This window comes from Gopherus evgoodei, chromosome 1, assembly GCF_007399415.2.
Source record: "Gopherus evgoodei ecotype Sinaloan lineage chromosome 1, rGopEvg1_v1.p, whole genome shotgun sequence".
NCBI classification, from domain to species: domain Eukaryota; kingdom Metazoa; phylum Chordata; order Testudines; family Testudinidae; genus Gopherus; species Gopherus evgoodei.
Window position 1 is genome coordinate 323,544,723 of NC_044322.1, and position 19,725 is coordinate 323,564,447.

At 39.0% G+C, this 19,725-nt stretch overlaps 1 protein-coding gene across 23 annotated transcripts in view; it reads right to left on the reverse strand.

Annotated features, from left to right (window-relative positions):
- Positions 1 to 1,110: 1,110 nt before the first annotated feature.
- The window catches only part of CADPS2 (calcium dependent secretion activator 2), a 602,399-nt gene continuing 583,784 nt past the window's right edge, over positions 1,111 to 19,725 (reverse strand). For all 23 annotated transcript variants that reach the window (XM_030549117.1, XM_030549118.1, XM_030549116.1 and 20 more), the window contains 2 exons: positions 8,943 to 9,047; positions 1,111 to 2,011 (listed from right to left, as the gene is read on the reverse strand). In XM_030549117.1, coding sequence (XP_030404977.1) covers positions 1,841 to 2,011; positions 8,943 to 9,047 — 276 coding nt within the window. In that variant the 3' untranslated portion in view covers positions 1,111 to 1,840. The remainder of the gene's footprint in view (positions 2,012 to 8,942; positions 9,048 to 19,725) is intronic.

Here is a 19,725-nt window from a genome sequence, read left to right on the forward strand (position 1 = left end):
ATTGGGCGCAGAGTTTTAGAGCGAGGTGGGGGTGGGAAAGGAACGGGATTCAAACAGCAGCAGCAGCAGCTTCAGAGGAGAATTTGGAAGAATTCACCCTAACGCCTAGTAAAGCTCTTTCTCTTTGGCAAAGTGTGTGCGCGCAGCAGCGGCTCTCCCCAAATGCAGGGAGAGGGCTTTAACCCTCTGAGGCGGGGGGAACCACTAGTGCACTTCGCACGAGCACTTACTTGCTACAGCAGCAAATGAAATCCCCTCTCCTGACGGGTTCAGGGCAATGAAAATTAAAGGCGATTCAGCAGGGACAATCTGGGAAGGAAGAACAGGAGGCACAGGACCTGGAAAACTGTATCTCTCCTTGTCCCTGTGAAGAGGCAGGACATGGATGATTTTCAACAGCAAATGATGTTTGATTTTCCCCTGTATTTCATTTAAACAAACTCCTTTTCAGTTTGGGTGCCAGGAGAGCAGCAGGGAGTAATTGTCATTTTCTTTTGTAAGTAGCGGAGCTCTGCAGAAGTATAACCTGCCTGCCCTTGTTCTGCACAGTTTATATGCACACTTAAAAGCTAACTCTGTTAATGGCTCAAAAAACTTTTCAATTCATCAGGCCCTTTGCCCTTCCAGAACCCCTCTGAAGTTCCACAACTGTCACTGCAAAGGAAACTTCATGTAAGCTGCACAATTTTTGAATTGTTCTATATTTAAAACACATCACTCTGTTAAATTAAGCACAGACATTTAGTATCAATGGGCACTTCACTAACTTCTTCCCACTCCTCCTCCTGATATTGCTCTTTCAGAATTCCTAGAGATCTCATCCATATGAAGATTCATATATGTTCTCTGAAAATAAATATGGTAGTATTTTTTATAGAAACAGCAAATTTTGAGAAAACCTTGTCTGATTCTGTCAAACTCTCACCAAAGGCATGAGAATATAGATATTTGTTTATAGAACACTACCATAGGCTCATACAAAAGCAGGGTATCAAATACAAGCGTTCAGAAATAGCTTATTTGTTTTTACAAGAAAAAACTAGGTGACAGTTTGAATGATTTGAAATACTGAAAACATCTTTTAATTTTAGAATTCTATACAAACTTGGATAGATACAGACGCAGTCATGACAAAATGTGTTCTTATTGCCTGCAAAATTTCACATAGAAATAGAAACACTGATGGCAAGCTTACTGACATCCAGCATGATGAGATATCCTTAAACTTGCAAGATGAATGTAGGGAAACAAGACACAACACTCATAAGTAGTCTATGTGCATTTTGTAGTCCCTGGAGTCTTATTTACACACCAAATTCAAAGCACCATGAACCAAGATTTAAGTTTTTAATGCACATCACACAATAATGAAAAATTAAGTACAAAACAAGAAAAAAATATGTAAAGTGTAATCCTGAAAACACACTGTTTTTTAACAAGGGCACTGAATTATTCCAAGAATGATTTCCTGTATAATTATGTATTATGTGAGGCACACACCTTGTTTTCTGCACAGGACATCACTATTTGATGGAGGAGTTACAGGAACAAATGGTAATTAACAAAAGGTAAAGAAACATAATCACAAGTGCAACTCAAACTTCATGCCAACATTCTCACAGTTCGAAGCAAAGCTATACATTGAAATATGCTAAAATCATTGTCCTCAAAAAATTCTTGGCACTTTTGCTCCCAATAATTCTGCTTTCAGATTTAAAAAAGTGGAATGAATTACATTTTTGGTGCTCAAGTGTTGTAAAGCGAAACTATAAATGCAAATACAAGGACAAGTTACAAAACAAACACCTAGTGTTGACCTTCTAGATGAAATATCTCACTATCATCCTTCTTCTTCATCGCTGTCTTTCATGGTGATACCCTGAAGTCCTCCTCCATCAGTGACTGAGACTGTGGCCTCCTCTACTGTAAGACGGCTGTGAACAGTATCATAGGTTTTACTGTTCAGTGTTCCTTCCAGCACACCCTGCAATCTGAAATCTCGGTAGGTTTTCTGTAGCAAGAAGAGAGAACATTCAAAATGCACCATTGGATTTTCCCAAGAAGCCCAGGCATAGTCACTGCATAAAGTGTCCAATTATACCATTATTAAAATAGTTTTATTCCTTTTAAGAATAAAGGCCTATGCTTTCATTTTTGGGTCAGAGCTCAGCACTTTCTGAAAACTAGCTCATTTTAAAACATATCAAGATGACCTCTCCAAAATACAAGGCACCCAAAATCACTAATCACTTTTGAAAATTTGGGCCACAGAACACAACCACCACCAATCATGCTGTGTATCCATATAAGCAACTTATTGTCATAATCATCTGTGAACTTGTGCATATGACTCTGTTATACTGTCAAGTCAGGAGCGATGTGAAGTGATAATAAGCCACCTTACTAGAAACATTATATAGTTCATGTTACCAAGATGTATTAGCAATTATTTCTTTAAGATAGTTATCAACTTTTTCCTCTTGTGCATCATTTTGAAAGAAAGATCGCTTTTCATGGGTCAGTTCCCTTCCAATACAATAATCCCCTAAATACTTACTTCCCAAAGACCTTCTCTACACTTTGATCTCTTACACTGATCCAGCTTTCACTAGTGGTAGCAACCACGGAAGTGGACAGAGGTGTTAACAGTCTGTTGTCTAAGTTGGGGTAATTTTTGCAAAACTGTAGACAATGCTAAATTGTTTCATTCTATGAACACCAGAAAAGGGCCCATTGTCCCCAAATTAAAAACCATTCCTTTAAGGTGGTATGTTTTGTGTTAAGCTTCCATACTTCACTCAGTGCATATTTTGCAGTAACTCTGTAGTTCCCTTTCATTCATTCAGAGGTAACCTGATAAAGAGCTTTGTGAATGTCTAAACAAATTGGCATCATTCTGTTAAATCAGTCTTAAAAGTACAGCATTTTGAAGCTGACATCTACAGTTGTATATTCCATTATGAATTTGGCTACAGCTGCTGTTTACCATTCAGCAGAAAATCTCAACACCTGAACTCTTTCCTCATAATATAATTTCCTTTTCAGTTATCTCTGCATTATAAACCAGGTGTTTATGAAAATACATTTGAAAACAAGTTTTAAGATGTGTTCTGTATCCTGTGATGTAACAGTTTCTATGGTCACTGCTTAAAAAAAGAAAAAGCCAGAGTAAATGCTCACTTAAATTGCAGATCATCTACATATCCTTCCTTTTGTTCACTTCTCAAGGTTTTGTTTCCCTGATGCATAGATTTGACATGACACAGCAGAGGCTACTGTTTCATTTGACTTTCTGTGTTGGGCAAGAAGACGCAGGAGGAACCACATTATTCAGTGTTGATGTCTAAAAGCAGGCAGGCAGCACTGCAGCAGTGAAAATTCAACACATACTCTGCCATTTTTTCTGGTAGCACTGGTTTGGGCTTACAATGTGCATGGAAAAGGATATAAGAGAAGAGGACCAGGGAAAGTCTAAAGCCCCACAATTCCTTACTACTTTGTTTACTGTTATCCTATATGGATCCATTCTGCCTACTTTTCTCTGTCCCATCGATTCTGCCCCCAGTGCATCCAAAACACAGCTATCAAGCTTTTCATTCTTCCAATGCTCTGACTAAATCACTCCTACTGATTCTCGATCCAGATTTAATTTTTTTGCATTCATATTATATGCCTATTGAATAAGTTCCTGTAGATGCACTGACATTTCAGTGCAATAAATCAACAATAAAGTAACTATAACTCAGGGTAACCCAACCAATCCCAATAAGGAGGCTATCTTTCCCGGGAACCCCTCCTTAACCAACTCCCTTAGACTAATCCTGGCTTAACTGCTGAGGTCTGCAGCCTTCCATGAACATCACTGTTGTTTCTCTGCTGGATCAAAGAGGGAGTAAGTTCCAGAGCTGAAGACCTTCTACTGAGATGGCTCTGTTCTCAGCCTCAAAATGAACATATCAGTTTGATCATCTCAGTTGATTTCAATTGCTGCGCTCTCTCTCTCTCACACACACACAGTTTATATCAAAACCTTGAATTGCATTGAATAGGTAGCCACTGCACTCAACAGAACATAGGTATAGTGTGCTCCCCAAAGGAAATCCTTTAAATCAGTGCCACTTTGAGCTGTGTTCTGAACCATACTGAGATCAAAGTTCTACTCATCACTTTCAAATCTCTCCAGAACTTCATCACTGCTCATATCTCTTTCATCTCTACTTACGACCCTTCCCACTTCATGCACTCTATGTTTCCTTTCCAAATACTTGATTTATGTCCCACATCCACTATAGCCTTCTTTCATGACATCCTCTATGCCTGATATTGCTTGTGCAAGTACAAAGCTCAGAAATATCCATTTTAATTCAAAACTTTAACCTATGCCCCAAATCCCCACATTTTAGAGTTTATGAGTTACCTTGTGGATTTTTATATTTTGGGTCTGAGCAAAGTGGGTGCACTTTTCCTTTAAACGAGGAAACAAGTATGGGACAACAAATAGAAAATGCTGTAGTCTCTGGATACAGTCACTCACTGTATTTCACTACTGTAAATACAGTAGGATTTTCACACTTTTTCAGAATTCTCCTCTTACATGACTTTTAAGGATTGATTTTGCAACTATTATCCAGATAAATCTCCCATTGATTTCAGAGGAACTTTTACCTCATCATAAACTTCAGCATCAGCCCCACTGATATATTCTCAATTCAATGTAGTGGCCTTTTGTGGTGCAACTGCTGCTATTGTTAAAAGAAGTTGCACATCTAAAGCATCTCATGATAATTTGGCAGTTTTAGTATTTTATTAGTATTTCTCCTAAGGTAGCCTCTGCTGACCAGCTGGGGAAAGAATATTCCTTATCCTTCAGACTACTTTTTTCCCTTCTGTGTGCATGTTCATGTGCTCTATTGTTCTTGTCATGAATTTAGCACACTGATGCAGAGATCTGGCATACCTCACTTAGTGTACAGCTCTGTGAAAACTGATGGTCCTCTATAAATAAAACAATAAAAATAATTATATAATATGAAGTAATTGTCACTTAATCTCATTTCTATCCTGAGGTATCTCTAGTGTCCAAGTAACAGCCTTTTTTCTTGAATTCCAAGCTCTGATTACCTTCCAAGAAAAAAGTCTTTTCATTTACTTAAATCCAGTTTCTTTCCTTTTACACTTCCATGAGTGTCCCTGGGTTTTGTTGTTGTTTAGCTCAAACCCATCTTTTTAAAGACTTTATGATCATTCTTTAGGTATTTATAAAATACAACAAGGTTTCCTCTTGCTATCTTTTTGGAAGTGTATATGATTAAACTCTCATTCTTATGATGGTAGTTCAGAGCCTTTGAACAACTTATATAGCTCTTTCTTGGACCTTCTCCAGAATCTGTATACACAGATGGATGTAAAGTGATGCAGATGAGATTTTAGGATCTTTTCTACACCAGAGACCATAGACATTTAAATCAACTTTGGAACCCTCTCTCACATGCCCATAACACTCTGCATGTCCAGCCACAAAGTTGCTACCAGTTTTGCACAGGTGTTCACTGCACTTCCTCTAAGCAAGGGTAACCATTGTGTCACTCTGTAGTTTTAATGTAGACAACAGTACTGGCATAGCTGGTCCTGCCATCTACTGACTCACAGTGCACTAACCACTCCTTAAGTGTCTGTGTCATAAACAGATAGTTAAGGGTTAATGTCTCTTTTACCTGTAAAGTGTTAAGAAGCTCAGTAAACCTGGCTGACACCTGACCAGAGGACCAATGGGGGGACAAGATACTTTCAAATCTTAGTGGAGGGAAGTCTTTGTTTGTGCTCTTTGTTTTGGGGGTTGTTTGCTCTTGGGACTAAGAGGGACCAGATGTCAATCTAGGGCTCTCCAAATCTTTCTGAATCAGTCTCTCATGTTTCAAACTTGGAAGTAATAGCCAGGCAAGGCATGTTAGTCTTATTTTTGTTTTCTCAACTTGTAAATGTTCCTTTTTTGCTGAGAGGATTTTACCTCTGTTTGCTGTAACTTTGAACCTAAGGCTAGAGGGGGTTCCTCTGGGCTATATGAATCTGATTACCCTGTAAAGTATTTTCCATCCTGATTTTACAGAGATGATTTTTACTTTTCTTTCTTTAATTAAAAGCTTTCTTTTTAAGAACCTGATTGATTTTTCCTTGTTTTAAGATCCAAGGGGATTGGATCTGGACTCACCAGGGATAGGTGGGGGAGGATAGAAAGGGGGATGGTTAATTTATTCTTGTTTTAAGATCCAAGGGATTTGTATCTGTGTTCACCAGGGAATTGGTGAAGTCCCTCAAGGCAACCCAGGGGGAGGAAAGTTTAGGGGGGACAGAAAGTGCTCCAGACACTGGAATTCTGGATGGTGGCAGTGTACCAGATCTAAGCTAGTAATTAATCTTAGAAGTGTCCATGCAGGTCCTCACATCTGCACCCTAAAGTTCAGAGTGGGGAAGAAACCTTGACAGCCCATTTAGGTAAATCTTTTGGACTCTATGGACTTGGGGTCCATTTTTCCAGAAGCTCCACACTTGTATAATTTTGCCTTTAGCTCTCACTGTGTACACTTCTCATACTCCATGAGCTCTTTAGCCCTGGAGGAGAGCACGTGATGTTTCCACTCTTGTCCTTCCTTGAGAAAAACTTTGAATTCCACAAGGGGGCTCTCATTGGAGTCACCACTCACAGTGTGTCTTGATTATACTGTTACCTGCCAGTGGCCTGAAAGGAAATTGTCTTCAACTGAAACCAATGGCGCAGGACCTGGCTCTAAGATGGCAAAGCTAAACTTGGATGGCCTGTTGGGCTGATGCTGGTGTAAGCATGGCAACATCTGCCATATTCAATCATTTTTCCACTTTACAATGAAAATTCCAAATGTAACTCTGGTGTCCAAGAGATGAAATTCCCCTGATGTTACAGCTATGACTTTACTGTACAACATGATAATTTGGGGAAAAGATTATCACTGAGAGCAAGAACTTCTTATTGGACCTTTGTATGGATAACAAGAACATTAAGAACTACAATAGTAAGGATTAAAAAAGTTTGGAAAGAGACACAAATTCCTCTGACTTGAGGCAAAAGCCAGTTACTCTCTGATGGGGGGTTAGAAAGAAACTCTCCAAGAGGTCAGGTTATCCAATAATTGTATAATGCAGGATATTTGTACTTTCCTCTGAAGCATTTGGCACTAGCCACCGTCAGTGATAGGACACTGGACTGGAGAGATCACTGATTTCACTCAATATGGCAATTCCTTTGTTCCTAATTCTACTGGTGCTCTATCTGGTCTAAGAAAAATTAGGAAATTCTACCCAATACTTGTACAATGTTCTCCAGGCAGAACCTAATACATCACAACATATAAAGAAATAGAAAAATTCATTAAAAAATAGTTACCATCCACTTTCTTAAGGGCAGGAGGGGTAAGTGTACTATTGTAATTGTCAAGATAAAAATAGCAGCTTTCATTAATACAACCACTAATACCTTGTGTAAGGTGTATAGCATGAAGTCCCTATACAAATTGCTCCAGTTGGTTCCAGGTAAGGATTTGTAATCGAGATGCTAGACATAATGCAGTCAACATATTTGTTCACTGTAACTGATCATTTGATTCCTCTGTAATGAGGTTACAATGGACAGTAACTACTCATTCAGGGAAAGGTGCTCACTGCAACTGAATGCAATAACTCTTTGTCTAGGCAGCAGGAAAAAGAGGACAGGGCTCTTTTAAGCATCTGTACTTCATCTGGGTTATGAAGGAGAGAAGGAGGAGGACAGACTCATCTGAGTGGAGCCAAGGGGGAAACAGGAAGAGGCTGGGCCAAAGAGAGTCACTGACTCACAATGTGCACCAGGGGAAGGGGAGGGTATTAATACCCCTCCTGCATTCCATAAAGCTCTCTCTCAATCACCGATCAGTAGCATCTACCCTCCCACCCAGGGGCTCAGAGTAGAACCAGATTTTATGATCTTCTGTGGGCTTGCCCTCGTTGCCCTTTTTCATTTGGGGCTGGCAAGGAATTTTTCCCTCACTGTCAGATTGGCTGAAGGGAAGTGAGTTTTTTCCACCTTTCCCGTACCCGCAGGTCAAGGGTGAAGTAGGTAATGAGGATAGGTCTAGATATCACAATTTAGTAGGTGTGGCAGGTGTCCAGTGCAGGTACTTATTACAGAAGGGATATGGTTCCCTGATAGACCGGAGCTGGAAGTGGGTTTAGGGCACTGGGGGTAACCTGCAGCCCATCAGGGTAATCCGCTGGCGGGCCATCAAACAGTTTGTTTACATTTGCACAGTCACCCACAGCTCTCAGTGGCAGTGGTTCGCCATTCCCGGCCAATGGGAGCTGCGGGAAGCGGCGGCCAGCATGTCCCTGCGGGTTGCCCACCACTGGTTTAGGGGGAAGCATCCCCTAAGGAAGTTGGTAAAAGTAGGATTGGAGCTCCTAATATCTGATTCAGCAGAGAGACAGCCCCATCTTTTTTCCCGCCCCGTTTAACTCCATCAGATGAGGGGAGTTTGGTGGGAATGGGCTAAGATCAGGTTCAGATGGGGGAGGCCTGAGGGCAGTGCTTCCAAATAGGTGGAATGGTTAAGGAAAGAAAGATGACCTGCATTGTACCAACTATTCCCAGATAGTTAAGTGAATAAAGTGGCCTAATTAAATCACATTCATTGCCTCTTGTCTTTCTTCCCGCAAATCAAGATAAGCATTTTTAAACATACTTCCCCTCTCCCCACACACACAGGTAACCAAAGGGGGATGAAACCCTGATAAAAAGTAGCAACTTGTTTCACTATATATGTCTGGATTTGCACAGTGACCCATGTTTATCTATAGTAGTTTATTTTCTATTAACTATCCCTCACTTTTCTCTCTAATGCCATTTTGTAATCTAATTCAAATATATTTTTGTTTACCTTCACTATCTTGATGAGAGTCTTCAGCTGGTAGATGTGAAGTTGAAGGTCTAATCTATCAGCCAGCCACATACATATGACTTTCATGGAGCTGCTGTACCATTGCTAGAAAGAAGGGTGAAAAAAACAAAAACAACAATTCTGAAGTATTCATTTAACATATTTGGTAATGAGAGGTAATGAGCATAGATCAGCACTTGAAGTCACCAGTGATATAATTTTCTGTTAAGAGAATTGTGTGTGTTGCTAGGAAATCAACTAACTTGACCTAGACTCATGGCATAATTTACGGGTGGACAGGGGGGCGTTGCTCCCCTCAAACTACAAGTCTCGGGCAGGGGCTGAATTTTCCCTCCCAGGCACAGCCTTATTGGTCTGACTGGAGCTGCCCTCCAACACCCTCCAAAAAAAAAATATAGAAGTTAAACTACGCCTATTCCTGGACTGTTTTACATTAAATAGAACTCACTATGCTGACTTTGAGTTTTAACAAATTAATGTGAAATAGTGTTTTGCACTTTGCTATCTGTCAGTAAGAATGGGTATTAAACACACATATGGAAGAACTGACTGCTGAAACAGTAGGGGAAAATGCAGTAAGATTAGCTTTAAAGAAAGATTTTGCTGTGTTTCAGGTTTTCCATACCAAACAAGAAAACAACATCTAATATAGAATAAGGCCATCTAACGATGAGTCAAAAATCCTGAAGTCCTTATTCTGTTTTTACTCACTCCTGACTTTGGGAAATCACCCCAAAGTCAATGGGAGTTTTACTTCAGTAAAACCAGAAACAGACAACAAAAAAAGTAAGCTGTTCAGGATTTTGCATTCCATTTGTTACTAATTATATTACAAGATCTCTCTTCTTCCTTTTGCATGCTAGGCATGTGTGTAAACGTTTTCACTCAATGCTTTATGAATGGATATTGCAAAAATAGTCTTACTGCAGTTGATGCTCATTTTATCATAAAAATAATGTCCAGCTCAAATATACCCGTGATCAAGAAGATACAGCACCAAGTTGCATTAAAATTAACTAAAGTTAACAGAGTTTTTACAAGATGTTGTAGCAGTTTCTCTCTCTCTCTCTCTCATGTAAACTAACCAAATGTCATTCAGTCAAAGTACAAAAAAGGAAGGGTCTTGTTTCATTTTAGGAATAAGAAATTACACTTTGAGAGAGTTCATTTCTCATCCTTATTTATAGTCTCTCTCCCACAGGGCGAAGCTTAAATCCTTTCCTGTTGTAATTTCCTGTCCCCTTACAACATACACAGATATGTAAAGAAGAGAAACATTGTGTGTTTATGTTTTAAAATGTAGCATACAATACAAGGTACATATATTAATGAAGTTCAAAGGATGGCTACTGTATGTAGCTTTAGCACTCTCTGAATATTGTAAGCCCAATTAAAAATATTGAAAGATCTAACACAATGTGGGTTTTGGATTTCATCTAACTAATGATAAAAGTAGCACTCCTTATACCAAAAATGCCAGCTTGGTGGAACAAGCTTTTTATACATATATTGGATATATATTTAAATACTTTTCCTTTATAGTAAATAAAATAAATCTAGACTCAGAAGTGATTAGCAATCAGCTTTAAGAAATGTTTGTAATGATTAAAAGTAAGATTTTCATATAATATTGACTTGTATTTATTAAGGTTGCTTTAACAATTTTGTTTAATATGTATAAAAGATATTTTAATTACATATCACTGGAAATAAATTACTTTTATTTTTTTCAAATATATTCTTATTAATTTATTATTATATTGAACTGAACAAACACACTGAATAAAATGCATGTGCTTATACAAATTTCATAAAACGAAGTAACTTGATTTGTTGAATATTATGTAGAGTTGATTTAGTATCCATGGAACATTGATCTGGATCACTGAAAGACATTCCTTAATAGAGCTTCTTTTCTTTTATTAGTCACACACTTATTTTAGGGTTTTCATTACAATTACTTCATATTTTTTTGAAATAATGGATAATGGGGTCTTATTCAAGTAAAGGCTGATACAGGATGATTGTCATGTACTATAATACAAATAGCAAATATGTGAATTCACTTGCTGGACTCTGCTGACATGATAAACTTGAAATGTCATATAGCCATGCATTCTCTCTGGACTCTCTACTGTTCTTTGAAACAAGATGGACCTAATCTATCCTCTTGTTGCTTGGGTGTTACACATCTTAATCTTGCATAGGGGAAAAGCACAGAACATGATTCTATCAATTAATTTTCAAGAAACGATTATTATTCCATGAGAAAAAACATGCATAACATGAGCTACAATTTACTTCTGCTAAGGGGGTTGTGTTGAAATAATTGGTAAAGAATGAATGAACAAGCTGCAGATACTGTGATAAATTCTGTGATTGGTTATCCTTGTGTAACACTGTTGAAATTAATGGAGTTGTAGAAGGAAAACTGAGAACAGAACCTATCTCATTCTCTCAAAATGTGTATTTTCAAAAAAATCCAGATATGTAAATGAAAACTGCCATAGAATGCAAATTTGTTACATCACCCTACTAAGACAGACAGATTGAAAACACAGCCAAGAAACTAAAATCACTGCTTCATATTAGTCCAGCTAAATTTGGAGACTAAAGAATAAATGCTGCTCAGGCAATATTTGAGAGGCAAATAAAAATTAACTTTATCCCGCCATTGTATAAATAGGATTATCAATACACCAGGGCAAAAAAGCATTTTTATAATTATTAACACAAAAATGGTAAAATGTTAAAATAAAAATCATTGAAAAATTCTTAGCCTAGTTTTAACAAGTTAACCATATACAGGAAAATCATACTGTGAAATTACCATTAAACAATATTAACTGATATTATATATCAAAACACATTAAGAAAACATTTAAAAAGTATTATCTGGAAAATGACATTCAAATTTTAAAGCCAGAATTGTCATAGAATTTTTACAAGAATCACAGCTAGCGTATTTTCAGGGTCTCTCCTCTCCCGCCCCACCAGTAGCATTGCTAGAAAGAATACCTGTTACTTTCAGGTCTCTAATACACAGCCTTCAGGCATTTAAGGAATTTCCTCGAGTTTATCTAAGATGAATGTTTCCCTATTTCCGTTTTTTAAAATGGTGTTAAAAAAAAGCACAGTGCTACAAACTCAGAGGGAGTTGGAAAGCAGGCCACGCATTTTGACCATCATCAGTATAGTTTACAGGCAGAGTATGCACCCAACGTGTCATTTGGAAGATCTGTTGCAAACTCGCTTGTAACCTTTAGCAGTCAGATAATGGCCTTTAGCTTTCAAAGTTTTTAAATAAAAACAGTTCCTTTTTAACTGGTAAAAATGCACTTTCCCCCTTCTAATGATGACACTGGAAGGGCAGTAAGACTCTTGTAGATGTCAATGATACGGTATTAGTGGCTTATTCTTTGCTGTGGTCTATGCAGGCATAAAGCAGTAAGTGAATATTATATATCTTTTCACATCAGTGCATGACAGCAGCCAATCGCTTTACGAAAAAATATATTATTTTTTTCTTATTCATGGTTCATCCAGCTCCTGTAAGGGCATGCATTACTCACTTCAATTTTCCAGAGATATCTCTTTTAAAGCAAAAATAAGAGAAAAGGAAAGGCTAGGGTTGACTCTGTGAGACCCCTGTATTTATTCACACTTATTGTGCATGACTGTAGACTGGTAAATCATATTAGCAGCCTGTCTCCCCATCAAGCTGCTACTTGCTTTCCAGCCCTGGGAAGGTTCAACAAATCAACAGGAGCACGGAAAACAGAACATCAGTCTAATCTAGTGTTTAAGGTGAAGTTTTCAAACCCAATCTAAGAAGATCTTTAGAGCAAGCAACAAGCTGAAGGGCTCAGAAGGTGGTATTGACAATGAAAGAGTGTTGAAATATTGAGAAGCGCAGCACTTGTGCATTTTTAATAACAAGAGGGTCAACAAGGACACAACTCCCTCAGTGCCAATAGTTGCCACTGACTATGGAAATTGCCACACCAGGGCTATAAACGCTCTCAGTTCATCAGCTTTCTTAAACACCCTAAACCCCCTCAGTGGACCTTTAGTCTTGAATTAACAAACCAAAGCAATGAAAGAGGGTGCAGCTTGAATGGCTGGCATTGATCCCCAACTGTGTTCAGCACTGCTACAGGCACTGAAAAACTCTCTCCATTGTCAATAGAAATTGACAAACCTCCTCTCCTAAATAGTACAGCTGAGCCAGGCTGGATCCATGCAGCTGTAAAGGGCTCCACTCTCAGGGCCCAGGAGCACTCACAATAGAACAAGCATGAGCTCTTTGTCAGCCCCAGACTCTGCAATTTTCTAACAAGGATTAAAGTTGTTTCTCGGCAGTGCTGGTGAAAAGAGATTTAGCAACATACCGTGCTTTCTTCATGCAAGTTAAAGAGAAGTAGTTAAGGAATTTCATTATTCTGTTGACTATTGGAAATACAAAACAAATATATTAAATATTCACAATCCTTTTTCTGGCCTAATCTATAATGTTTTGAGAATGATTCAATTAAATATAACACTTATCTCCTGAAAGCAAGCACTTCAGATTTAGTTTTGAAGTTTTATTAAAAGGTGCAGCTGTTTGCCACCTGGAATGAGGCCTCAATACATACTAATACACAATGCCTTAGACCTTCTAGGTCTGATATTCCTAAATCTGAATCACAAGACCCCATAGGGTTTCTATATCTTGGCTATTCCTGGCAAACGGTCACTGTCGGGAATGCTGCTTTTGATGAAGATGTGAGGGAAAAAAATGGTAACATTTTGTGGAAACAAAGCTGTAATATTTTTTCAACTGAAGTGTTTAACTTCTTATTGATTAGGAATTGGTGCTGAACAAACAATGATAGGTTTTTACCTCCTCCAGCTATGCTTCTCTCAATAGGAACAATAGCAGAGATTATACTTTCCACTGGAAAGATTGTATGTCAAGAACAGTGAAAGCTAAACTGTCAGTGTAAAATAGTCGAGTGTTTAGAATACTATACCACCTGTATCAAAATGTATTATTATTTAGATGCGTAGCACTAATGGGTGTGCTAGGTGCTTTAACACATCAGAAAAAAAGTTAAATAATCAAAAGAATAATGAAGTTAGGTTTAAAAAATGCAAATTATAGAAAAATAAATAGAGATATTAAATAATACGGACATTTTCAATAGACAAAAAGATCTCTTTAGTTACCTAATGTTTCAACCACTCTGTATCTCCCAACTATAAAATAGGGATAATGTTATTGACCTACTTTGTAGAGGGCTTTGAGATCTACTGATGAAACTGCTATACAAGACCCAAGTGTTATTATTATTATTGTATCTTTAAGGACACTTTGAGGGCTTAGGAATTATGGCAAATGTTTTCTTATTTGGGTGCTGCAGTTAGACACCTAACTCCATATGCATACATCTAAATAAGTGGCTGGATTTCCAGAGTTACTGAACATTCGACTCCCATTGTTTTCAATGAATGTTGTAGATGCTCAGCACCTCTGAAAAATCAGGCCAATTATCTTGGTGACTGCAAAGAGATTGAGATGCCTAATTTTATGTATCAAGGTCTGAAAATTTCAGTCTGTTAATTTTTTCAAAATCTGACGTCACAAGTTCTGTTTGCCAAAAGGTGGGAATGGGTGACAAGGAACAGAACCCTTAAATAATGAAGTGGCCTATTAACTGGCAACAATCTGCTATTGTTTATGTTGCATTTTGAGTGTCAATAGCTTTCCTTAACTTGTAAAGCTACATTATAACTACAGATAGTTTAATTTATATTTCTAAGGTCTTCAGTTAGGGTGCCACAAAATCATTTCTATTAACTAAAACACATTTGCTCTAATGCACATCTATACGATACTCAGCTCCCCACTTCATTGCACAAATATTGAAGCATGATAAATATGAAGTTATCCAAGTCTGGGCTTGATCCCACAGCCCTTCCTCAGACAAAACTATTGGATTCAGCAAGAGTACTTCCTAATGGAGGATTGCAGGTTTGTGTTTCATAGGCCATGTCCCAACTTTATGTTGCAGCTGTGTTGGATTACGAAGTTAAGCATTGGAACAGCTTACCTTCAGAGGCTGTGGAATCCTCACTACTGGAGGTTTCTAATAATAGGTTAGACAAATACCTATCAGGGATGTTCTAGGTATATTTGGTCCTGCATCAGACCAAGAGGATGGACTGGACAACCTCTTGAGAACCCTTCCAGCCCTATATTTCTGTGATTCAATATGTGGTCTCTCCTCAGCAGCCTAACTGATCTTGGAGACAGGTGGACCTGGTGAAGAACGGAGGTTAATTGTCTCCATGAGACCTTGGAACAGACTGGGAATTAGACAGTTCAGGCATATAAGCTTCATCTTCTCCGAGTGGCTTCTGCAGATCCTGCCCCTCTCACCTTCCTGATTACTGCAATAGTAACCTAATGGATCTGCCTTGGGGAAGAGGGACTAGGCCCACATCTCCAACCTTGCCGGCCCAAGGGAGAGAGGAGCTAATGGGGAGGGAATAAGAACAAAAGAATGGCCACACTGGATCAGACCAAAGTCTATCTAGCCCCGTATCCTGTCTTCCAACACTGGCTAATGCCAGGTGCTTCAGAGGGAATGAACAGAACAGATAATCATCAAGTGCTCCATGCCCCACTGCCCATTCCAAGCTTCTGGACACCATCCCTGCCCATCTTGGCTAATAGCCATTGATGGACCTATCCTCCATGAACTTATTTAGCTCTCTTTTGAACCCTATTACAGTCCTGGCCTTCACAATATCCTCTGGCAAAGAGTTCCACAGGTTGACTGTGCATTGTGTGAAGAATCTGTTCCCTCCAACAGTAATTGATGTGTGCGGCTAAGGGATTCCCATCTTGGACTGCAAGGCCCAGTCACTCTTCTTGGTTACTACTTGACAGCTAGGAGGGGTGGCGGATTCCACTAACTAACTCTTATGGAATTAGGGAGATACTATGTATGTGGAGTGCCTCCCTGAGGTGAAGCCTTAGCCTCTATGTGGGTCAGAGACTCTGCTCCTGGGCAGAGAGCATGGGGGGACATGCAACAACAGATCCCTCTGTAGAACTGTTCTTGAGGCGAGTGTCTGTGCGTGTGTGTGTGTATGTGAGGGTAGGGTTAGTAGGCATTTGATTAGGCCTCTGCTGCTGTGGAACAAAGCCAAGCCCTGAAGTTCTGGACTCCATGCTGTGGATGCAGGTGGGATCAGCATTTGGTTCTAAAGGTGGAATCTGGTAAACCCTTTTTACTAGACAAAGGGCTTAGTAACATGAGTATTGGTACTCCTCATGGTATTAAGCAACTGCAGGAACAGGCTTTAAATATGCAACTTTTAATTTTATTCTGCTCTAAAAAACCTGTCTGTTCTTTATTAGGGCAGTAACTAGAATATTTTTATAGCTGCTTCTGAAACTTTATTTTTATCTTGGTAAACCAATAATTATTCTACACAGAATTCTTTAAAAAGTAATTGCTTCAGGTAAACAGTATCAGAGGGGTAGCCATGTTAGTCTGGATCTGTAAAAGCCGCAAAGAATCCTTTTAGTCTATAAGGTGCCACAGGATTCTTTGCTGCTTTTCCAGGTAAACAGTGTATGGAGCCTCACCTTTTAGTTTGAAACATTTTTAGAATCAGGTGGCATTTTTATGCTGCATATATTTTATAGAACACCGAGTGTACAGAGAACTGATATTTGCGAACATGAATTTGCAGATAGTACTGGAATTAGGTTTTCAGAATTAAGTGGCCTCTATATTTATGGTCACTGCACAGTAGAACATATAGCAAGCATCTGTACTGGAGGAGCTGCTTCTTGGCCTAGATATGCACTTAATATATATATTTGCTAAGCCTGACTACATTATTCTATTATGATACACACACAAAAACAATAAAAATGTTACATTTGAAGGTACATTTTAATTCTTTTAAAAAATTCAATATGTTTAAAAAACAAATATTAATAACTGTATGGAAATGATCAGTTAAGGAATAGCCAATAATTGTCTGCCATACAATCCTTCATCACTTACTATAAGCCTCCCTGTTTTATACACCCAATCTTAGTTTGGCTAACTCAATTTGTTGTATAATGGAAATATGCTGCTAGACGTGTACTGTTGATTTTGTATGTTATTTTCATTGTGAAGTAAAGATTCAGAAATAATATAGTTCAAAGGGTATATTAAGATATGTCATCAGATATTTCATAGTGTGATACTATGAAGGGGTAAAATAATATTTTAGTGAATGGTGCAATTTGGCGATATAATGTCCATTGATTGCATGGTGCTTTAGGTTTACGTGATTGTAGATAGGCTTAGTAAATTGTATTTTATAACTACATTAACTATATTGTGTATCCGATAAGACGTTTTTTGTAGTGAGTAATGTAGTAATATGCTGAAAATGGGTCCCTTCAACAAATAAAATAAAAAAGATTTTCTGATCTCCAGTCATTTGTTATTTTAACATTTGCATACATATCGGACACTTTTGGGGAGGGCAAAATTAATGTCAGGCGGTGGTGTAAATCTGATGGAATGATAATGGTGAAGGATTATATGAGAATAAAGAAACTGGGTGAATCTTGTAACTGTTCGTTTGTAGATGTGTGTGTGAGTCTTTAAGGTTCACAATTTTGTGAAGAGATGACTAATCTTGGTTTTGGGTGCCAACTAGACTCCACTGAAACACACTTTCAACCTTAAAACCTTCTTGTAATGAATATTTTTTGGGGGGAATTTCCTCAATTTGTTTCTTTATAAATTTTATCTGGGTATAAGGTCCACAGGAGGGGACCTTTACTGTGACATTTTATGAGGCCCTGTGCATGTGGAGTTGTGTGTGTCTAGGGTTGTATTTGTGTGGATTATGGGGTTAGAGGACAGTGGAAGGGAATGGAGCTTTTTATCTACACTGTAAACCAGGGACTGGCAACCTTTGGCATGCAGCTCACCAAGGTAAACACCCTGGCGGGTTGGGCCTGTTTGTTTACCTGCTGCATACGCAGGTTCAGCCAATCGTGGCTCCCACTGGCTGCGGTTTTTGGCGTCCCAGGCCAATGGGGGCTGTGGAAAGGGCGCGGGCCGAGGGATGTGCTGGTCGCCACCCCCAATGGCCTAGAACGGCGTTACGCAGCCAGTGGGAGCCACGATCGGCCAAACCTGTGGACGCGGCAGGTAAACAAACCAGCCTGGCCTGCCAGGGGACTTACCCTGGCGGGTCGTGTGCCAAAGGTTGCCGATCTCTGCTGTAAACTAAGTGCTTAAAGTTGTCTGTCTAGAGATTTTTAAATATTTAAAATTTATCATGCATAAACTCTCCATTTCCCCATCCCAATTCCTGTATACCTTCCTACTCAAGTATCTTGCATCCAATTTCTACGTCTCCCTCAATCCCCTGCATCCTTTTCTATACCCCTGGCTCCCTGCACCTCCCCCCCTTTCCCCACTGCATGCTCTGCCATCTCCTGTCCTCTCATATTCTTCTTCCTCCCACAGATGCCCCAATCCAACACATAGTAGCACAGTTCTAAGTCACCCAGTCTATTCCCCTTGAAACTCACGCCCCTACTTCTACAGGCCTCCTCCTGGACTCCTGTTCATCCACATATCCTCCACCTCAAATCTCTCCCTCTAATATTTGAAAAAAAAGTAGAGCATTGCAGTGTGTGTGTGTGTGTGTGTGTGTGTGTGTGTGTGTGTGTGTGTGTGTGTGTAAATAATTGCTCTGTACAGCCCAAACTGTATCCACAGGTAACAGGAAGGGAGGAGTAGGGAAGAACTATACTGCAGCCGGCCACTTCAAAACACTGATAACTGTGCAGATCTATTCTCTGCCCAATCCCATGGAAGAGGGAATCAGGACTGGGACTTTTTTTTTCAGCCTGGTAAAGTGACAAACAGACTTTTACTACTTCACAAAGTCTCTTCTCTCCTTACAGCAAGGTGATCAGCTTTCTTCTTGTATCTTGGCCTGTACTTAGAAGGAAGAACACTTTATTTTCCCCTCAGGGCCCCTCCTCCGGCCTTCCTGTGCCTTTCTTTGTATCCTTACTCGAATGATCCCCTAATTAGTCTCTTCCCTGCCTACTTTAGTGAGGGGTTCATATTATCTACTTTTGTAATCGACCCACCAACACCTCCCTTGCAAAAAAGAAACCCAACAAAAATACTCACCCAAACCACAGAATCCACATGGCCAACAATACCAAACAAATTTGGAGTTTGTTGGCTGAGCCATTTTGGAGATAGGAAGTGCCAAAAACTGTTAGGATCATTTTAAAAAATATGTCACTGGGGGGAATTTTTAAATCCCACACCTTTAAAATTCTTTCCAAACATCCTAGAAAAACTCTGCCATGGAATGAGATATGGCATGTTGCATTTCAAGGGGATTGTTTTTCTGAAGAAAAGTAAAGTTTTTTTGTTTTAAACTGAGCTCAGAAATGGAGGCTACATAATTGTGGAAGTACTGTCATCCATAGCAAATGTAAATATTCAATACATGGCATACAGTAACCATTGATCCACATACTGTATTCTACATTGCTATCTCAGAGACAGAATATAAAATTTCAAAATAATTTGTTTGCAACATTTTGGTAATTTTGTAATTGGAACCCATATCATCTGCATCTCCCTTCCTCACATATGATAGATGCAGAATGAAGTGGGTTTTTGAAAAATTATCTTTACACAAAGCTGCCATGCAGACCTGGACA